Source organism: Paralichthys olivaceus, chromosome 6, assembly GCF_024713975.1.
Source record: "Paralichthys olivaceus isolate ysfri-2021 chromosome 6, ASM2471397v2, whole genome shotgun sequence".
Taxonomy (NCBI): Eukaryota; Metazoa; Chordata; class Actinopteri; order Pleuronectiformes; family Paralichthyidae; genus Paralichthys; species Paralichthys olivaceus.
In genome coordinates this window covers 11080649-11103728 of record NC_091098.1, presented here as the reverse complement: position 1 = coordinate 11103728, position 23080 = coordinate 11080649, and the positions used below count along the sequence as shown (strand labels likewise).

General features: G+C 38.8%; 1 protein-coding gene across 1 annotated transcript in view; it reads right to left on the bottom strand.

The window, feature by feature from the left end:
- LOC109630521 (piezo-type mechanosensitive ion channel component 2) overlaps positions 1-17244 on the bottom strand; it is a 31725-nt gene extending 14481 nt beyond the window's left edge. The window contains exons 1-30 of the mRNA XM_069527363.1: positions 16944-17244; positions 15445-15540; positions 13435-13536; positions 13173-13218; positions 12936-13095; positions 12639-12852; positions 12303-12516; positions 11650-11842; positions 11015-11113; positions 10737-10778; positions 10418-10550; positions 10127-10281; positions 9222-9488; positions 8504-8612; positions 8148-8269; positions 7736-7795; positions 6852-7000; positions 6583-6747; positions 6087-6128; positions 5882-5914; positions 5572-5684; positions 5252-5427; positions 4548-4724; positions 4222-4386; positions 3766-3966; positions 3407-3611; positions 2743-2844; positions 2463-2628; positions 780-1023; positions 544-640 (exon numbers count right to left, since the gene is read on the bottom strand). Coding sequence (XP_069383464.1) covers positions 544-640; positions 780-1023; positions 2463-2628; positions 2743-2844; positions 3407-3611; positions 3766-3966; positions 4222-4386; positions 4548-4724; positions 5252-5427; positions 5572-5684; positions 5882-5914; positions 6087-6128; positions 6583-6747; positions 6852-7000; positions 7736-7795; positions 8148-8269; positions 8504-8612; positions 9222-9488; positions 10127-10281; positions 10418-10550; positions 10737-10778; positions 11015-11113; positions 11650-11842; positions 12303-12516; positions 12639-12852; positions 12936-13095; positions 13173-13218; positions 13435-13536; positions 15445-15540; positions 16944-17007 — 4111 coding nt within the window. The 5' untranslated portion in view covers positions 17008-17244. The remainder of the gene's footprint in view (positions 1-543; positions 641-779; positions 1024-2462; positions 2629-2742; positions 2845-3406; positions 3612-3765; positions 3967-4221; positions 4387-4547; positions 4725-5251; positions 5428-5571; positions 5685-5881; positions 5915-6086; positions 6129-6582; positions 6748-6851; positions 7001-7735; positions 7796-8147; positions 8270-8503; positions 8613-9221; positions 9489-10126; positions 10282-10417; positions 10551-10736; positions 10779-11014; positions 11114-11649; positions 11843-12302; positions 12517-12638; positions 12853-12935; positions 13096-13172; positions 13219-13434; positions 13537-15444; positions 15541-16943) is intronic.
- Positions 17245-23080: the final 5836 nt, after the last annotated feature.

The window sequence follows — 23080 nt, the reverse complement described above, 5'->3', positions numbered from 1 at the left end:
ATTGGTTTGTACTGTATGTGTTGGCTTCTTCTGCTACTTATTACCATTATCATACAACATTTGCAGTAAATGAATGCAGCATATTGTGTATTAATTGTTTCCTTTTCCACTTTAGTACCAAATTATGTCTTTAGGGATCTCTTTTTTATCTGAAGATATCTGGGTCTAATCTGTACTTTATATCAAATTAGACAAAACTTAAAATGGGTTTTATGTCTTGGTTTGTCAAATCTAATATAAAGTACAACTGGGGTTGTTTCCTGTCTAATCAATGAAATATTATTTCTAGTTTTGTTTGGTATACAGTATGCTTTGTTAAGTCTTATTAGCACACTGTAAAATAATGTGCGACCAAGTTTCTAATGTACACTGCATGAAAGTGACAGCAGCAGTATTCATTTAATATGAAATAAATCAAAACATGTTCTGATCTTTCACGATGTTAATATAAAATCATCAATGTGTCTCTTTACTTCACTATTTTAACACATAATGTATATAAATACATGGAAGCTGTCAGTGATTGTCATAACAGACACTTACGGAAATCGTAGCCTTTGATGGTGCAGAACATACTGAAGGCCTGGATTAACCAGCAGCCATTCTTCAGCAGGCTGTCCAGGTACGCACAAGAACCGAGCTGAACAGGGAAAGAGGCAGAAAGAGGCAGTAATCAGTATTGTAGAGGCAAAAAAGAGCAGAAAAGCTAAACAATAAATCAATGCATGTCTAAAATGAGGCAGACAAATGCTGAACTTGATCACTGTGTGGTAACTCACAGAGAGTAGGTTCTTCATGGCGATCACAAAGCAAGTGTAGCCAATGAGCCAGTCCCACAGACGCAGGATGTATTTGACAGGCTGCATCAGCACGCTGCCGCCAAACAACATGAAGTAGAAACAGGCCACCAAGTAGCCAAGACAGAAGATGTTGATCCGAGTGGTGCCGGTGATGAATATGAGGCAGAGCACCAGCCAGAAGAAATAGCTGAACACAAACACCTTCACCATGTCAAGGTAGCACCTGAAGACCAGGGAGAGACGGACATTTTACAACATGAAGTCATTTCTTATCCTTCTTGTCAAATTGCATCTTCAAACAACTCCATTTATCGCTGCATTCACGAAAAAAAGACATAATTTTGGCCTGGGTTATATGGCCAAAAATGATATCTCAGCCTTTATCCAGAACTATCATGATAAAAGTTTACAGGCTGATTATTACTGCTGAGTGAAAATTTGAAGAAGGTTTATTGTGGTTTTAAATTCATCTTCATAAACAGCAGCATTTTACAGTCACTACACCTCTCACCATTCACCAAGAACATTTCTGAAAAAACACATATTTGCTTCCTTGCCAATTAGAGATGGATAAGAAGATCAATACACATCAGTATCGTCAATGTAAAGCTACAGATAGTTAGCTTACTGCGGATGTTTCCATCCAGCTAACACTGATTAACATATTGTATCACATGTGAACAACAAAGTCAAATCAACAACTTGTGGTTTTACAGTGTTATTCCTGGCAACAGCCCGACGTGGTTTGCCAGGGCAGTCTGGCTGTTTCCAGTCTTTATGCTGAGATAAACTAAAATAACCATTCTCTCACTGAAGCTTCTGATTTACCGTAAATGTCTTTTTAACTCCTGTTGCTGTTTTAGTGTAATTATATGGTAGAAGACAATGTAGGGTAATGCTTATTTCTTTCAATCAATAAATAGATTTTATTTAATTGATATTTTGATAGTTCAATATATACTATAAAACATTTACAAAAATAAATCTCAATTTCAAGCCCAAATATATTCAAATTGCAAATTTAGGGATGCAGCTCTGAGCCTGAAAAAAAATTAGAAAAAAATCTTGATAAATGAAACAACACAACTTCTTAAACATCAATGCGTTGTCCATGAATATGTCCTTGGTGGTTGAGTTTCGTTTTTTTGAAATATATTCTGTCAACAGCAAGAAATCTGATGATGGCCTGCAGCAGAAAGTGAAATGAAATCCATAAGCAAAGCCACTGATCTATCATGGAAATGGGAAATGTCCATGAGTGCTTATCCAGCATTTTCAGTTTACCAGAACAGCTTTCACGAGTTTGACAACGGACATAAATTAATGATCTAACTCAACCCATTAATGCTCCTAAAACAACCACAAACCAGAATGATGCAGTCCCGGTTCTCCACCTGCAGTTTAACCTGCAGACCAGGAAGCTGTTTTGAGAATTAACTAAGTGCTTGATTATGGACTTCCGGCTTGTTCATGCTTTTATTCAGAGTCCATACATTTAGATTTGAGAGCGGTGTGCATCGTGATTAGAAAATAAATCCAACCATAAGTCACATATATTTTTGATAGTGTAGATAGCCATTAAAAATGAACATTCAGACCAACTGAAATGAGACAAAGACTCAACTCATAAGAAACTTGAAAAGCTAAAATAATATCTCTGACCTGCAGTGAAGGAAGTTATTCACAGGTATGAACTGGTTGAAGGAACAAGGATCCAAACTGCGGCTGATCTCAACGTTGTCTCCGGCCAGCAGTCGCACCGCCGCACGGTTCTCCTCCTCAAAGACCAACCACTGCAGAGACGAGCACAGCAACAGGAGGTGGTCGTCTGCGGAGAGCAGGAGAGACACAAACGATCTGACATGAGGAATGACAGAGGAGGAGCAGTGGAATAGAGGAATAAGAGAAAAGAGGAAAACAAAGGACAGGAAGATAGACTCACAGAATATGAATAAAGGATTTGGTCTCATGGCGAAGTCAGGCAGGTAAAACCACTTGATGACATTAGAAGTCAAAGGTTTAAGTGCCGTTCTCCAGGGGTAATCTGACAAATATAACAGAGTAGAATAGGAAGAGCATAGAGCGAGAATTTAATGCAGTGACATATTTAATACTCAATCAACAGAAAAATTATCACCAATCACTAATGAAGTAATTTATTGATCCCAAATTAGGATAAGAAAAGGTAGGAAAATGCACTTGTTACAGCAGCAGATAGTCAGAATTAGGTAGACAAGACAACAAATACAAATACAGAGATATGGACATTATATACACATTTTCATAACAGGAAATATATGGAAATATATATGGAATAATATAATTGGCATTTATTTTCACTACTTCCAGTGGGTGCCTATTCTCTGTTTTATCTTATTTTAATTTAATTATTATCATCTAATAATTGATTAATAAAAAAGTTGGCAGGTTAAATTAATAATGAAGGAATGACACATATCTATTTTGTCAATTACATATATATTTTCTCACTTCCTCATCTGTTTTTCAAAGCAAAACTCTATAGATATTTAAAAGCATCACTTTTTTCAAGAACTGGACGTAAACAATAGTTTATACAGAAATTCCAGAGATTAAAACTTTCATACCAGCACAGAAGGCGGGGGGGATGCCGATGCAAAGCACATACTGCAGCACCATGAGCCCTGCAGTAAAGCAGCAGTATTTAGGCCACACCTCCCCAATAGCCTTCCTGCGGCGCCTTGACAGGACAGCCAATAAGGCACAAGAATGGAGCAGGGCGTAGAAATCCATCCTTTGACCAATCACATTGACCCCTACGATCAAACTGATCTAAGAGGAAGTGCATGTGTGAGAAAGACGTCAATCACAGACATATTACACAGCTCAGAAACATGTGATCACATCTGGACACACACCCACACACACACACACACACAGACACACACAGACACACACACACACACACATAGGCCTTAAAGCGTACCTCCAGTCCAAATTTGTAGAAGCAGAAGTTGATTAAGTACTTGATGCAGGGCAGGACACCGTGGTCCAGGTGCTGCCTCGTGATTCCCTGGAAGATGATGCTAAAGGGCGGGGTCTTCAGGTCGTTGTGGAGACGGAAGTAGAGCTGGTGGCGATGGACAGTGGCCTCGAACACCAGCAGCCCAAGAATCATCAGATGGTTCTACAACACAAAACACACTTCTTAGAAGAAAACTGAACTGGGGCATAATGTCCTAATGTCAGGTGGTTCAAATGATAAGGAATATTAATAATGTGATTATTAGGTTAAAAAATGGTTTGTATTGATATAATGTTGCATGGGAAAGTATGTCACAATATAAACCTGTTTCAGTGTACTTCATACAGAAATGCAAAACCAGTTTTGTGCAAGGATTACATTTTCCTTGAACCAGACTACAAGTAAGTCTCATCGTACCCTGAGACAGGGGAGAATCCTGCCCTCACACTTGCGCAGCGCTCCACACCAATAGATGGGGTCTACAGGCTCGATGTAGAGAATAGATCTTCTGAGCAGCTCCACCATGTTCCCCCTCATCCCGAATCCATCATCCAGGCTTGAGCTGTTGGATGGCACCAGGCCCTGAGAAACGTAAGACAACTATGTGTGAGCAGGAAGGTGAGTTGCATTTTAACAGTTGTATGTGATTAAAAATGAGGAGGGGTGATGCCCAGAGCAAACAACAAAAAACAACGATCTTAATGTTTTAATTCTGCCTCAAACACACAGTTATGCATACTCACAGCGGTGCAGTTGGAGGAGTAATCGAGGGGTTTGATGACTTTGAGCTGGTAAAACATCTTACACACTACCATGACGCAGGCCCACACAGCAGAGATGCTGCTCGCCAAAGGTCGTAATCGTGGGAACGGGAGCGCAAACACCCACAGGACCAGGAAGACCAAGTTCATCAGAGAAACCTGAAAACATGGAAAAACAGTGATTCTCTCCTTGAATATTCAAAAAAATGTCTTCCATGGTGATTTTACCTCCACTACATATATGAGAGTTTTTTCCTCACTTTATTCAAGAGTATGGTGTTCAGTTGGAGAACAGGACTTGTTGATTTCACATTCAGTTCTTGTATGGCTTTCACTCAAAACCATGCGCTCACACTCAGATAGCCTCTGCTTATGTTTTAATTTTCCTGCCCTCCAGGCTCAGCTCTTTTCCCCCATGCTCAAGCTATCTCTGTGAGGAGCACGTGGAGAGGAAATCTGTCCAAGCAACAAAATATCTAAGTGCAAGCGCACAGTTTGAGCACAACCAGAGCAAATCTAAGCACAAGCAGGGGCTATTTGAGTGCAAGCATTACAAGCATTTCAAAATTTGAATGTGAAATCAGTAAGTTCTTCCACTCAAACTGAAAGATCATGCTCTTGAATTAAGTTAGAAAAAAACATATATATGCATACTTTTTCACATATGCACACATCAAACATCCCACCTCCTGTAGTGACACCCAAATGATGCCTGTGGAAACGATTTTGAGGCTGTGGAGCTCCAGCAGTCTCCAGCTCAGGTCCTGGAGCTTGTAGAATCCAGACAGAGCCTGAATGATCAGCAGGCTTGCACGGTCCACGATCACAATCCACTTGTCATCCTGGCTGCTGGGGTCACTTCCTGGGAGCAAGAGAGAAGTGAGGATCCATCGTGAGGGAAGGAGCAAAGCATCAGACATAATCTGAAAATGAAAAACAACTCTCCTGCAGCTCTCATTCAGTAAATGAGACTGAAGAGCCAGTTTTGTTTCTGAGCTGTAGTTACCCTCTCCTGTTATCTCCTCTTGCTCCTCAGCTCCTCTCTCAAATGACGTTTGTGGTCCGATGTCGTCCAGAGTCTCCTGACTTTTCCCATTTCCCTCTTGCTCCTTCACAAGTCTGCAGGACAAGAGTGAACGTTTCAGAGTTTTCTAAAACACAATTTTTTCTTTACTATTGTAATTTGAAGGAAAAAAATAACTCTAAAGGTTGTCCTAAATGAAATATTCTCAAAATTTACATAGGTATATAAATGTTCCAGGTAAGCATTATGAGTCATTAAACAACAATAATCAATAGTCAAACAAGGCTCTTACCTTTTCTGGAACTTTTCAATGTTTTCTTTAATGCTGGGAATTAGATCAAAGACACATTTGTGAACTTTACATAAAGTGAACGATACTGTGATGATAAATCAACTGTGTAAGATAAAGTAAATTGTGATTAGTCTTTACACAGTGTTGAAGTCTGTGAAATGTGAATGCAACAAAACATTTATGGAGGAATAAATTCATCACTTACATCTCAGATATCACATTGACTGAACCCCTGAGTTGTTCCTCTCTGTGTGAAGAGAAGGACACATGGAACAAACAAGTAGTATATAGATAGCATAGTATATTTACCAGTCAGCCAACTTTATGATTTATAGAATGAAACTTTACAATGAAATATTTTTTTTTAAAATACAAACTTATTTATTCACATCTATCCATTTTGTTATATGGACTCTTGAAAAGTGACCAGGTGTAAGTGTCTGTTATTAATAGTAGTAAAAGTCTTTATTTATATAGAAGCTTTTCTAATCTTGATGACAACTCAAGGCACTACAAGCCACAGTACAAGTACCAATCACCCATTTACACTACATTCATACAGTTCATCTATGTGCAGCACTTTCTCTGTCACACATCACTCACACACTCAGGTACCTTTGGTACTTTATTGACTCCCCTCTAAAAATAAAAGGGATTTTATGTCAGGTGAAAGTATTTGTATTTGAATAGGATGCTCTCACCTGGAAGCCTGTCTGACAGGTACGTTGTCGAGGTCAGTGAGCGTCAGGAAGTCTGTATTGAAGTAATGTAGCTGAAGAATACAGGCCAATAGAAACGCAGCAGGAAGGAGAATACGCGCAAACAGCTCCACTGTGTCGTATCGTTCCAAACCCAGGTCACGAAGACTACAGAATCAAACAGGAAACACAATATAATTAAAAGGTCAAGTCTGCTGAATAAAATCCTTTTTTTAATTATTTCGATAAGAGGAAAAACACAAATAATTTACCCATCCTCCGACATGCCCATGATCTGTCTAAACAGCCCCGACACACTTCTGAACTGGTACATGTAAATGGCTATCAGCACCACCATGGAGTAACCGACCACCACGGCCCAGAACGTCTTCAGGAGCCGACGCCACACGTCATAACGGACCTGAGGGGGAACGATGCAGAATTTAAAAGACAGTACTTTTATCTTAATCAGAACTGAAGGTGCCAGGATTACTCATTAGTCAGACCTTCTGCGATTTCACAGTTTTATCTGAATGTTGTGTGTCTCTAAAAATAAGCAGCATTACACGCTCCAGCATGTAAAACAACTGTCTGCTGCAGATGTTGTCCAAACATACAGACAGTGCTCTCTTGTGTTACGTCACCTCTACAGCCATTAGACCTTCCTGTAAGTGCCCACTGTTTCTTAAAGGTCAGCAGAAACATAAGACAGTGAAGAGAAAACTGAAAAACAGCAACAAAAAATGGCTGAGTGTTTATGAGACGTAATCAATAGTTTTAAGTGTAAAGCAGCATTGATGAGGCACAGGCAGTGTTTGTGTGAGCGTACACAGTTTAGCTGCACAAGCTAAAACTGTTCTGAACATTTTAATGCACATTTTAAAGATTCATTGATGTAACAGTTACTCCATAGTGACTGTAAAAAAAAAATCAACAATATCATAGAGATACAACAATACGTAAACAGTAGGCTGCATCGTCTGAAAATAAATATAATAATAATAAATATGTACGAGTAAAAGTTTTACACCCAGGAGACACAAGCTGCAGGATTCTGGTAAGTCACTGCTTCATTGGCTGAAAAACTAAGGTCCCACATTAGTCCTTTAGACGAATATTATTTGTCTGTATCTTACCAGTCTCTAAAATCACTAACCTGATAGAGGACAACACAAAAGAGGAAGAGGACAATGTAGAGGATCTTGTAGACGACCACCTAAAAAATTGGAACATGGTAAAGAAAGATAAATCAATTCTGAATAGTGAATAAATATTGATTTAATAAATATTCTGAACTAATTTTATTATAATAATTATAAATAAAAAAATTCTCAATTAAATGAAAGCAAACCCAGCCCTGAACCCAGTGACCCCCCATTCATGCAGTTTACAATAATTTTTTAAATGAAATCCACCAGTTTCCTGACTTCAGATCGAAGATACTGCTATGGACTTTCTTCAAATGGTAATTCCAGAGATTAAGTGGCAGAGCTGGGAGAGTCTGATGACGAATATGTCATGAACATTGATTTCTTCAGCACTTAGTTTTTAAAAATGTCAAAAGATACCTTTCCAGAGAAGCTGACAACAAAGAACATGGAGCAGCAGAAGAGTATCCAGTATTTCACCAGTGTCCCTTTAACCCCTGAGAGCAGCATCGCTATGAGAGGTGAGGGTGGATTTTCCTCCACTAAGAGAAAACAGAGAAGGGAGGATGAGAGAGGAGAAGGGTGAGAAAGATGGGGATAAAGTTGAAAGACAGAAGGAAAATAAATGACAAAAGAGCAGGAAACAGAGCCAGCCATTCAATCACAGCCTGGTCTCATGTCAGGGTGAGTACGTCTTCCATTGCTCCAAACCACTTCTTTTTTTTCTTGAACACATTAACCATAATCTTTACAAAGAAAATCCAAAAATAAATTACGTGACATGACTTTGACTTCATCTAGCGACTCGTCCTTTAAGCTTTGCTCCTCCAGTCTTTCCTTCAGCTGCTGTCGAAACATCAGCCAAAAGCTGAAGCTGTAGAAGACCTGCAGCACACACAGTTTATCATGAGTAAAACATGTAGTGGACATGTGCAGTGCTATACTCTGCAATGGTAAACATACTTAGGTTCTGAACATAGGTCCTAAATCCCACCTCCTCAATGTTAATATATGGGACATGAGCCAGGTACATATTAAAACACAGATGGTCTCTGTCCTTTAAGGTTGTTCTTATAATTTTCTGATTACCTAAGTATAATGTCATACTCTGAGTAAGCAACAATCAAATTAAGACGTAGAGTATTTGATTTAAGTTGCATTATGTAGACATCACATTTTAACATTACAGTAATACGATAGTCTGAACACCCTCCTACACAGTCTTGATGAAGCAGATAATCTGAATTAAACTACCAAGAGATTGTTTTGAATTTTTATTTTATTTATCTTAGTAAATGTTTGAATTGTTTCTCAGTGAACTTGTCACAGGAATTTAATGTTATAAAGATACATTTAATATTCAAACATTGTCAGGCGCTTTATTTAATACACCTGTCTCAATAAACAAAGTTGGATTCTTAGCATCAACATTAACTTTGTCATAAGACTGAAAAGAATTAGCAGTTTTTTTCTTTCAGTCTTCTGTCCACTGACCTTTGCTCCCAGGTGGACACAGGGCGCTGGGTGGTAGCTGTTCAGGTCGAAGTCCACTATGACGGCGGGGGGCAGACCCGGGTAGAGCTCGGCCCGGCTCAGGCGCAGGCTGCTCAGGAAGCCCAGCACCAGCAGCACGGTGCCGTAGATGGCGAGGAATGGGGCGGATATCATGGCATAGCGCCGGCGATCTCGCATCATCCAGATGATGCAGGACCACACCAGCAGGGCGAAGGTTAGCCAGTTGTTGTAGGTGATGCTCCAAACCTTAAGACACATATTCTAAATGCATTGATGCTATTCTTGGTTTTTCCTCCATTGAACAACACTAACACAGACTGTATATGAAAAAACATGGAATTGTTTTTTACTTTTCATCCTAAATGAAAAATTGTAAAGTTAACACTGACGTCTGCTGTGCTTTACACCTTTTATTTTCAGATTTATTTGTTAAGTCAATGTCTAATAGTTAGCTTGACTAACAAACTCATAACAATCACTTTGTTTTCAAATTTACTCAATTAGCTAGCAGCTAGCCAACATTAGCATAATGTGCTAATGTAAATATAGCCCACAGTTAATTAACTACATTTTTTAAACACTAGCATAGTTTTAGGTCTAGATAACTTTGTGTTTCTTACTCCTGTTTTTAACCTATGTGAAGTGTCATTAATAATATATGTGCCCTATATGTGAAATTATCATTATTATTATTATTATTATTATTATTATTATTATTATTATTATTGCAATACACTGTACTTGGATTTAACTGACCCATGCTGCAGATACACCAGAGCATATTTTCTATTTTAGATGTCTCTCTTCTCTATGGTGGTACAAGTAATGTTTGTTATAAGACTTGTCACACAAACTCAAAACCTTCAATAATCAGTTTACTTTACCATCATGATGATCAGGGCACTGACATAGCTGTGTTTTTGCACCAACTGTCCAAAGATGACCACACCACTTGGACCTGAGGGAGGAGCCATCGTCTCTGCCGGACTGTTCAGGACCTCCTCACTCTCCTCCTCCAGTTCTTCCTCACTTTCTGGCCCTAGCACAAGGTACGGACAAAAGAAAAGTGGGAAATCAAATGCAGCTCATTAATTCACAGGGATTTAACATACTGTATGTGTAGGTGACATTTGAGAACACTGCACTGAGGTATTCAGAGATGTTAGTGTGTTTACCATTAGACACTGAGTCTTTGTCTTCATACTGTGGCGGAGGATGACAGTTTGTGAAACCGGCCCCTCCTAACAGAGATCCCAGCTCATTACTATGGACATCTTGCCAGGAGCTGCTTGTCATTAAGATCATTGGCTGAAGAAACAGAGAGTAGATCATGCTGTAAGTTTAGGTCTGAAAAGTTCATGATGCAAAAAACAGTGAGAGAGACACTAGTACTTTTTAAATGAGTCCACATGCCTCCCGTTTTCTTGTTTATTACTGCTATTGACTCATCTGAGAGTCATGTGAAAAACAACATTGGGTAATAAACCGGCTTACCTCATCAGGTAGATAGGTTTCATCATCTGTGCTGCTCAAAAGCTGAAACAATAAAATCTTTGGTTGGTTGTGTCTTCTGACATGTGCAGCAGTGAAACTGCAGTAAAACTATAATGTGTTATTTGTTTTATCAGCATTTGCCTGACGCTATAATTATCAGAGGCAAACTAACCATCACAGACTTAGGTAACAAATATGTTCAGAGCCAAATACATTAACATTTTTCCTGTGAGCCAACAATGTAATTAAGAAGCCAAACATCTGTTTTTACAGATTACCTCCTGTTTATCTCCTGAGATGTAGATGACTCTGGAGAAGCTTGGAGGAATGTCTGGACTGTCCACTGGACTCTCAGATTCCTCACCATCAACAGTATCCTGAGAAGCACAGTAGCTGTGAGGAGCCTGTCATGTAAGGTAATACCATCTGAATAATATGTGAAGTTAATGAGCGTGAATTATATTAATTGAGAAAATAGCACAAACACAAAAAGACATTTGTCATTCGAGGGAGCAGCAGTCACTCTAGTCTTTGTTTTTGTAGAATCATTGATAGTGATAGTTGTAGTAAAGTGCCATTGATACATTCACACACACTTTCATACAATGAATCTATGTGAAGCACTTTCACTATCACACATCACTCATACACTACAGGCACAGCACAGCAGGGACAATTTGGCTTTCAGTATCTTGCCATGGACACTTTGGCACATGGAATGGGGTGGACTGGGTTTGAACTGCCAACCCTCTGGTTAGTGGATGACCCACTCTGATCCACAGCCACCTATTACCAAGGACACTACTGGAAAGTAGCCTCTGGAGTTTTTAATGTGATCTGTAACTGCCACCCACTATAGCCCAAGCAGAGATTGTTAGTAGCAGAATGGCACCAGCAGGAATTGTGGTTGCACAGTAGTGATAGTGCAATTTGCACAAACCTCTTCAGTTATATGGACCCATTTGTGCAGCAGAGCCACCAGTGTGTAGTACAGCAGCAGCAGAACCAAAGGGTTGATGAAGTCAGGCCAGCTGACGTGTGGGTGCAGACCAAGAGAGTTGCGGTCTGAGCTGTTGGTTCTGATTATACCTGTCATACCGAACAGTCTGGGGACAGGGGGAAGAGAGAGATACGGTAGAGTGAAGAGGTTGTTTGCGGTTCAAAAATGGATGTGCATGAGGAATAAAACGATTATTTGGGCCATGATCAACTCATCTACCTCTGCCAGGCCTGTTAACACTGACTGGACTGGACTAAATGAATCAGTTCTCAGCACTGTAAACATTAATACTTTGCCCCAAGATGATCACACTACTTACTTTGTCTTTAAACTGCACCATATATATTTCTACCTTCTTACCTACAAAAGTACTTTTTCATTGAGTAGAACATGTACCTTGCATGGAAATGTTTGTCCTTGCATTCAGTGGTTATCAGAAATAACAAAAGCTTGTAACTTTTATTTGTGTTAAGGTTACTTTAGACTAAAATCAATATTGCTTATACTGTATATATTTAATACAAACACTAGATGAGTCCACAGTTTGTCTCCGATCAGTTCTGTACCTGGCGTAGACGTCTTCTGGTGGGACAATCTGCTGGGACAGGGGCAGCTGGTAGAGGTACAGAGCCAGCAGGTGTCCCCCGCTGAAGATGGCCATCATGACACACAGAGAGCTGAAGAGCAGCAGGCTGATGGAGCGGCTGAACACCCACCACCACACAAGCCCAAGAAATACCCCAAAATACACACCTGAGGTGAGGGAAGGCAGCGTGATACCTGCACACACACAAACCCCACAACAAAGTGTGATAAGGCAAGAGATTTTTAAATAAATATATAAAATGTATACAAAAATGTATGAGCATTGTAATTTCGATAGACCAGCTGCTGTCATGTACCTGCCAACCCCAGCAACAAGGTCACCACCACTTTCCCTGCTGTGTTCATGATTGCTGACAGCAGCAGCCTCAGTCCAGCTGCAAACACAATCAGCTTCTGGACAAACTGGGGCGGACTCGCCTGAACCGGCACCGTGGTCTCCTCTGAGCTGTCAAAGGAGGATCCCTCTGAGTCACTGTCTCCATCAGACTCCGCTTCAGACGTCTCCACCTCCTGCCAGATGGGGGGAATTATCCAATTGATATCACTGTCAGGTTTTAGAATAATGCCATATTAGTGGATGCGTGTGTGGTTACCTCAGGGTCAGACGGGGGTATTCCGTTTTCATGGAGACTGATTTGGGGTACGCGGCGCAGAAGCTTTTTACAGAGTCTCAGAACGAAAAGGGAAGAAACGAAGAGGCCCACGTCTGGGGCCAGGAGACGCGCAATGTCCCCTGCATCCACTGAGCTGAATCTGGAAACACACAAGCATTAGCAGTGAAGTAGATGTGATTTAAAATTTTGGGATATACATCAAATGTGCACCCTTACCTTACAATGCCCACGTGGCAGAGGAAATCATCCAAGTGGCCACTGACTGTTGAAGAAAACATAATCATCAGGATACTTTTTATTTCCTCAAAGATTTGAATTTATATGTGACCGTCATTATTTGCAGCACTTTCATTGAATTTCTTTGTTCTTGTCCACAGTCAAGCAATATTTCCAGTTTTGAAGTCTGATCACAGGATTGTGGCATTTATTTGAACAAAGATGATCTTATTCCAAAATTTGACACAATTTTTGCTTTTACCATGTGGAGGGATGTAGGTGAAGGGGATCTGCATGAAGCACTGCAGGGTCAGGAAGATCACACTAGTGTAGATGATAATCAGCAGAAACTGCCCTGTTTTACCTAAACACAGCAGCAAAGAGTGACAGAGAGGCAAGAGGAGACAAAAGTGAAAGTGAACAAATACATTTCAAAGTAAAGCTATTCAGACCAATTGTGTATCTTCACAAATTATGGAGCTAAAAGCAGATCATGGTTTATTTATTTATGTCTGAACTGGAGTGTTTGTCACAGTTGGATGTCACAGATTTCACGGGTTGTATGTTTTTTAAGCATTTTGAATTCATCGGGTGGTACAAACTCTAATTTAAGTATTAGACCAGATCCTTTGGCAGTCATCTTTGAACAGGACAGCTGTCACATGGCAATCCACTTCTGTGTTTTGAGTAGTTTTCTAACCTGATGCGAACCGAAGCCGAGTAGACACGAATCATATTCAATACATTTTCAATTGTACTCAACAAAACAAAGTGTTGACATTAATAAAATAATATTTACTTTGAATTCAAATGTAATCAGATCCAGATCAGAGTCCCTGATGTGAAACTCCTCTCTTACCTCTTTTCTGCCAAGGCCTGGTTTGAAGCCTGTGTGTTTCTGAGCAAAGGCAAAGACTCAGTAAGTAGTATTTTCCTTCTGTGCCAAATTAATTCGATTTCATTAAAGATTATAATAGGATCCTAAAAATACTATGATTTTTAAATATTCCAATTTATCATCCCAGACTTCACTTAAATACTAGTAATAAAAAGAATGGAGATCTGAAAGCATTGATAGTTGTTGAAGCTCAACATCAGCTGAGCCAGCATATCTGTTATTGATGTTCAGGTTTTTTTACTAAAAGCTTTGTTTCACTTAAACCTCTCTGCCTCCCAATAAGAGACACACATAGACACTCATGCAAAAAATAGGTGAACGCACAAAAGCCCATGAAGCAAATGGAGATGCACACACAAACACACACACACAGGATGTACACACACTCGACCACTTAGCCCAAAGCGAGCCCATGTTTGGGAGATTTAGATAACTGTGTGATCTGTGAAGCTTTCAAAGACCAGCAATAAAGCAAACTGTTTTGAGATAGAGGGATGGGAGGAGAGAGAAAGAGAGGAGGCTGTCAAAATGCTGACATCACATCTTTTAATTCCTCGCTGTAATTACCAGGCTATGTATAATTGATTTGACTGCTCCGACCACATCCCCTTTACAAAGTACTTTGAGGGAGGGGTGAAGATACTTTAATTCATCAGACTGTAGTGATCAATATAGAGAAGACACGCACACACACACACACACACACACACACGAAGCGGACACACACATGCACACACACTTTTTTATTTTACTCAAAATATATATGATATATATATTATATATTGTGCTTTGTCACCACCATTTTCATCACATTAAACTTTCATCAGCAATTAAAAGTTATTTTTTCATCAGTTTTCTCATTACAGAAGTTAATAAAGGGAGAGTCAGATCACATACATTGTTTTGTATTATGTATGCAACCACATATGTACACACATGCAAAGGTGCTTGTGTAAAATAAGACAATGAGTGCAATGATATAGCACAATAAACTATATTTGAATTATGTATATATATATATATTTCTGGACACAGATCAGTGTCTTTCAGAAAAACACACTTCTGTAAAAAATATATATGACTTTGATTTAACATGGACTGTTGATAGAAATGTTTTGTGCACATAATAGTTAATACTTGACAGCCTTAAAACGTTTGCTAGATACTACTGGTAATAATGAGGAAAATTACTGTGACAGAAACTGAGGGAAGAACATGAATTTCAACCCCAGCATTTTTGTGTAGGAGTGAAACTTCTGGTGTTGTAATTTGTAATTCTATAATATGAAAAACTATACATTTTGGAAACTGGGTCAAATCAAAATGTTTAAAATAAACAAATTATATATATTTAGTCTTTGGAGCCACTCTCACCTTTCATGGTGACCAGGCTGGGATTTGGCATCAGCGGTAAGACGAGCAGGAACAGGAAATACACCACTGACAGACCATTGTAGCGGAAAGAAGAGGCTGAGGTGCAGAAGAAAGAAGACATATATTTCATCTGTTTGATGGAAATATTTGAATCAACTGTAACAGCCGAAAATACACAAACAAAAATGTACAAGAGAAAATAAGTACTTATAAGTATTTCATCGCACTATAAAGAAACCACCAAGTGCAGAGACTTAACATTAAAACAGAAAAACAAGAAAAATAGAGACCTATGCCTAAGTTTTCTTGAGTTGAAATACCTTGTGATAGCTACATTAATCTCTGAGGTTGTGTATAAATACCAGTCATCAGGAGTTATTGATGTCCTCATGTCCTCATTCCTAAGTTTTTAATATTTTCTCCATTATTCGGCCAATTTATTGAAATATTTTGGGGGAGAGGCAGGGTACACCCTGTACAAGCCCTTCTACCAAAGGGGCCGACACGCAAACAAACAACCATTCGCAGTAGATTCACACCTACGAACAATTTAGCCTCTCCAATTAACCCAAACTATGTGACCATGAACCCAGAGAAAACACAACTTAATTAGAATTTAAATTAAGTTTGTGTAAATTTATACCTTTTTTTTTTGTTGTGCAGCAAATCAAATTATGGTTTCTAGAATATCAAATATCGATTTCTTCTTCAATAAATGTACATTTAGTGAGCAAATTCACTTTGTATGGACAAAAACGCAAACTACACACAGTGTCTTAATCAACAGTTTGACAGATTGTTTCACTATACAATGATCATAAATGCAGAAATGATGTTGAGTTTAATCGTCTGCAGTCAGCATGATCCACTGTATCTCTGTAGGAACACACTCCTTCTCAATAACAACAGTTAGGACCCAACTCAATTAATCCAATAGAAAGCTATCAGTCTTTAAAACTGAATTGGTGTTCAGCAAAAGGAGAACTGTGTGCAACAGTAAGCACGCATGTACTCCAATAACTCTTTGATATGTCACCTTCAATAACTGGAGTAAATATACCTACATTATTTTATCTTTATCATAATATAATTCATTACAATTTGTGGGAAAGTAATATTTAATGTCGGGCATTTTCAAATATATGAAATGGAAGAGAGATAGGTCAACTAGGCAACAAGTAAAAAAGCTTATGAACAAATGTTTATTATGTTTGTACATGATCCTGAGAACGTAAGCAGTTTGTAAAACTGTTCTATACACAGAAAGTGCAGATAAATAGTTTTGATAAGATTTTGTGTGTAGTAAACTTAATGATTAGTCGTACTCAGATCTGATCTCACCTCAGGCACAATAAGATCTAAATCAGCTGCAGAAATACCGTTTGTATATTTAAACTAAGCTTAATATAATTCCTTCTCTCTAGCTGATCTCTGGTGAGGCATCAGAAATATCATTCCTGTCAGCAAATCATCGATAAAATAATCACACTACAACTCACCAGTCAGCAGGAGCATTGGCAGTAATAAGTTATAGAGCATCCCAACCACAAGGTCCCCTGCCATGTCTCCTCCACTGTGCCAGAGACACCCACACAGCTCCTTCAGATACTATCGTCCTCCAGATGTGGGCACAAACACGTAAATGTCTCAGCAGTGTGGAGGGAAACTCCAACCTGCTCACACATGTCTCTGAAGAAAAACTTGTGCCGATGCAGTCAAAGCATCCTCCAATACAGCTGTGAAAACACAGGAAATACAACAAGATAGACGTGTTGGTCCAGTGACTATCAGCACAACGAAGAAAATAAGAGGAGAGGGAGCTAAAGATCTGAACTTAAAACTGAGAGGATGTCTCCGTCTGCTCTTTGCTTGTGTCTCCGTCACGCCCTCCTTTCCCTCCCTCACCTCTCTCTCTCTCTTTCTTTGACTCTCTTCCAGACATAATGGGTTGTAACCCATCAACTGTGTTACTATGCTCATATTGAGGCTAATCTCACTCAGGAGAATATCCGCATTCATTACATGACTGAAAAACATGCTTCCACTAAAATGTAAAATCCTGATTAACAAACAGCAACTGAGAGAAACACTGCCACATAATATTATACAAAATATCACCATTTCCTCTCCTGTCATTGTGCTGAAAAGTTTTTTTGAAAGACATGTGTTTCTGCATGTGCTTGCAGGACTTTTTCACACATTATTGCAGTCTACTAGTCGAGTACTTTGTATATCTGAAACTCAGACAGATACTCGTGCAGGATTGTGTTTGTATCCTCACAGCCACATCAGGCTGGTTCATCACATTTGCACTGTGGGGTGAAGGGAAGTGTATCTAATATTCATGGCTTTGAGGCCATTAAGAGCTGGTGTGACTACAGTGGAATGATCAATGCAAAGACTGAGATGAGCAAATACATCAAGTTTATTCCAAGATATGAGGGGAAAAAGAATGTAATACGTGTGTGTCAACTCATATTGTTGGAAAACATCAAGCATCAACACAAATAAGCTAATATAGCAGCTCTGTCTGTTTAAGACTGTCAGAGAGGGGAAGTGGTTAATTGCTGTTTTATTACCAGTGACAGACGTTTGAGCAAGAGTGTATGAAGTTAATTAACAGCTTCAAACAGAGAACGTAAACACTGTAAAGTGTATTCAGTTTTTAAATGATTTTCATTGTTTTATGTCATTTACAGAAAATTGGAGCAACAGGGCCAAAAAAAGGAAACACAGGAAACACTTGTTTACATTATTGAAATAAAAAAAGTTAACAGATAGTGTGTCCCAGTTTGTTTTAGCAGTAGTATCCTGAGAGCTCCACCTTCTTCATTGACTTCATTGAGAGAACTGAGGAGGATCATTAACAGTCGAGGATATGAAACAGGTATAATCAGGACGGTTCAGTTTTTCAGGTGCAGATTCCTTATACTTTGTAAAGTTTATCTTCAGGAGTTGTGCATGTGTACATGGGCAACTGGACTTGCTTGTGTTTGTTGAAGAAATTTCCCCTCTCATCCACAGGGCTTCTTCAATTCTAACTGAATAGTTGGAGGTTTCATGTACTTGACCTCCGTGGGTCTTCAGCTGTGTTTAGAGTTATTATTATAAATGTTTTAAGCGATTCGTCCTTTAATTAAAATCTTGTTCAGGGGCCTCAATGTGTTAGTCTGTCCTGCAGCTTATGTATGTCACGAAAAACAGCTGTGTTGAAAAGAAATAACTTAGCACAACTCAAAAGAAAAAACAAACAAGAGGGAAAGGATGAGGAAGCTTTTTCCTCTTAACAGTTTTAGAAAATGCTCAGAATACCGACTCAATCCCGAATATATTGATCCCAATATTAAAAAAAAAACACTACACTACAGGTAATCCGGATTTTCCAAACCTTGTTAACTAAGGGCTACTAAAGTAATATATTTTCCTTTGTAGATGATTGTAGATGATGCCCCTCTGTGGGCAGATAAACCTCCTGACTCAATGAGAGGAAAAAACACACATACTCAATTACTACTCAGCAGTAGATCTGAATTGATTATGATGAGAATCAGTGCTGAGTAGGCAGCTAACATTTCATGACAGTGCAGTTAAAAAGAGCTGTGAGCGGACGTGCTGTAAAAGGGTGATGTGGGAGGAAAGCATGTGTGTGTGTGTGTGGGTGACTGTGTGTGCCAAGGATAGAAAGAAAACATTATAAAAACAACTGAAGTTCTCTCTTCAGCTGTGGGGCTCATGGTCAAAGCTTGTGTTTAGGTTCAAGGCTCCAGACTAACAAATTGGTTGCACCAGATAAGCACATAATTTAGGTGCACCCAAAATGTTTCCCTGTGCCTTTTAGCCCCACAATAATACACCTATTATAGCTTTTCTTGACAGTTCCCATATAAAGGTAATTTCTTGAGGGCAGTGTATTGATCATGGATTTCCCAAATCGATTCGATTTCCGATTCGAGCCAATAACGATTCAGTTAAGGGTATTTTAAATTGTGCAATATCAATTTTGCCTGGATATGATAAACATTCTCAGAGAACCAAAGCTGTAAACTGTGATAGAAAACCTCTAACTTGGTGCATTATTAAAAAGGGTTTTAGCTAGATCTGTCATAATAACAAAATAATTGTGGTGGGTGATAATATTGTCATTTGAATCTATATTAAACCACTGGTACGATGATAATACTATAGCATAATCATGCAGGTGTTTATCGTTTAAGTTTAAAGTGAGCGCAGGTCAGCGGGAGTGTGGAGGGAGGACATTCAAACAGGAGCTCTGACACAGTACAAACCAACCAATGCTTCTGCTCTGATCCTGAAGCAGCCGCGCTAATGGTTTGGTGTTCGCAGTCCGTTGCTGAAATCCTGTATTCACACATTTTGTTGCCACTGTTCATCTTCTGTCATCTCGGCTTCACTGTCTGTGTGTCAGTTGATACAGTCAAGAAGTAATATGGATGTAGCCTCAGTTTTAGGATCATGATTTGATTACGTGTTGGTTAGTTAGACAAAGCTGATAAATAATCTGTACTGAGCTTGTGTGAAAAGAGGAAATACTACAAAACAGAATCCACATCCTCAAAGATGAAAACACAATGACATAACTTCTGCTGGAGAAGTTAGATACCTGCAATCAACAAGGTTCGTCACTGATTGGATCCACGCCTGTGGCATACATAAGTGTAAATCTTAAATTTAAAATCCACACAATGACCAATTAAATTGTGACAAAACGTGTTATTGCGGTATTAATTTAATAACAATCTCAAACTGTAAGTCCCTATAGTCTTCTTTACATCTAACAGTTTATTTTATTCAAGTCAAGTTATATATGCCCTAGGATATATATATATATATATATATATATATATATATATATATATATATATATATATATATATATATATATATATATATATATATATATGCTAGGTAGCAATATATATGCCCAGATTTTTAGTTGACATTTATATGTTGCTGTTAACAGTCTCAAATCACTTCCACTTCCACACACTATGCAAATTGTAGTGTATGCCGTATTGATATGCATGTTTAGTAGGTTCAATGGTTTGTTTTGGTCATAATGTTTTATGATAAAGTGTGTGCGTACCACAACAAACAGAAATCAAGTTCTACAGTGGGTCGACACAGACCATTGACTGTGTGTAAACACACTGACGTAACTATGTTTACAAAACACATGGGGTGAAAGAATGTTATTGAGCGTGTAATCAATGGCAGATTTATAGCATGAAGTCATGACTTCAGGTCATCAGACGTGAGCTTTTCAGAGTAAGAAAGGTTAACTTTTCAATGTGCATCTTCTTTTTATCTGTTACTTACTTCATCCAGTTTATGTACAAAGTTATAGAATGCATGTAGAGGGGGAAAGCCAGCTTCAGAAAAGAGGTGTGGTGGTAATATTACTCATGTTAGTCTAACAGATGGGAGGCCGCTCCTCAGAGACTTGGCCTCGTGCTCCAGAGAGCACCAGATCAGCACAACACTTTATTCCGAAGCCCACCACAAAACCCAGAGGACAAGCCAGGGAGGGCTTCAACTACAGAGCTTGGCACATCTTTTAGTCCACTCAAGGATGCTTTTCACTTTTTATGTTACTGGGACAAACCATGTGAGTGTGAGATGGTGTTTTCTTCCGTTTGCTGTGCCTATATAGTGGAGGATCTGGGTGGAGGATCCAAAAAATTAACTATTATTTGCTTCAACAAACAATTTGTGTACAAGTGAAAATATTTTGGTGTTGTTAAGATCTATTTCAGTTCCTGCTCATTTGAAGATGCTTTCAAAGTCAGTCCAGAACATGAGTGACATGTCCCTTCAGAAAATCTTGTAGAATGCGGAATGAGAATTACAGTTTTAACTCCAAAGCTCATAAATGAAACCTGAGTCTGCCTCCCAGACTTAAGACTGCTACCACCTAGTGTTGAATAGACCTAACAGCAATGTAGGTGTGTACTCCTGCTCCTGTGAACATTTTAAACCTTTTAATTCAGATCCATAATTCATTTATAGAAAATTTGGGATTTAATTTAAAAAATCGAAGGAAATACAATTCACAAAGTTACTATTATTATTCTAACAGCATTTTGTAAACATTTATTAAATGGTTCATTTAATTGGCAAAAAAATTCTTGTAGGACTTGTCTATAAACATTTTGTGACATCAACTCTTCTTAACATTAATTCTACTATTAAGGTTTGTAAGGCTTGAACGTACGGAAGAGGATTAGGGCCACTGTGGGAAAAAAAAGTGAGTTCTGACTTTTTTTTCAGAATTCGGATCTCAGAATTCTGACTTTAATCTCAGAATTCAGAGAACCAACTTCAGGGGCGCACTAGAGTGGAGGGGAGGAGAGGACGGGAGAGCTACGCGCGGTCCGCAGACCAAAAATGTCAGACCTCAGATATAGCACAAGGACTCCAAGGAAGAGGTCAAGTCAGAAACATGTATTGGTGAGATATTAAAGGAATAGTTCACCAAAAAATGATCTACTCACCACTTTTCTGATGGAATGGTGGGGGAAGTGTTTCCACTGAGTCCACAAAACCATTTGGGAGTTTCAGGGGTGAACAGCATTGCAGCAAAATCCAATGAAGTAACTGGTGAGCATGTCTTCAAATGTAAAAAACAACAGAAAAAAAACTCTGACATTCAAATTCGACTTGAAACTGCAGAAATCACATCATGTTTTTACACTACTTCATGTTCGTGCAGATTGATTGTGTTCAGTAAAGTACCATTTATTAACTTTGTTGGAATGGAATCTAAGATACTAGGTAAATTTAGGCATTGAGATAACTGAGGTCAGCTGATCAAGGTTGAGAAGCTGTCTAAATAAATAACAGGATTCTCAGTTGCTCTTGAGATTTCTGTGCTTGATGATACATGCACATCAATTGAGGGTAGGAGGTAGTGGGTTTTATTTCCTGACCTATAAAGACATTCCTATTCAGGGTTGGAGGAATACTGGGTTCAATGTAGCTGTGACTCTCTGCTCACACACGTACAAATGTATGTTTCAAATGTGGCGAACCTTCACCTTCCGTTCACTTCCAATCTGTAGGAACAAGGGGACAGGTAAAACATTTGCTTCCTGTTGCAAAGCAAATTGTACCATGGCTTCATGTGGAGTTCATCTTTGGTGAATTTGACTCACGATGTTGGCTTTAGATTCAGTTTAATTTTGTGGCGCCAAATCACAACATACATTACCTCCAGGCACTTTAAAACGTAAATTTCAAGACCTTTACAAATTAAACCCAACAGGTCCCACAATGAAAAAAACTGGAGGAAACCTTGGGGCAGAATCAAAGACAATATGTAGGATCTGGCTCGATCGGTTGGGTGAGAGGAGAAAAATGGGGGGGCTATTAATTATAGCTGCCCCAGTTAATAATAATAACAACAATAATAACAATAACTGGAGTCAGAGATACCTGCAGAATAGCAATAAAGTGGTGTTCCACATGTTCCACCATAATATATTCTTTTAAACAGATCACTCGATATAATGAGTTCTACTGTTTATGGTGCTTCAAGTACATTTAGTTGCACTTCCAGTATTTTAAATGTGGGACTTGTTTTTAGCTGTCCCCTTGTTACTTTTGCTCCCGGCTGTGC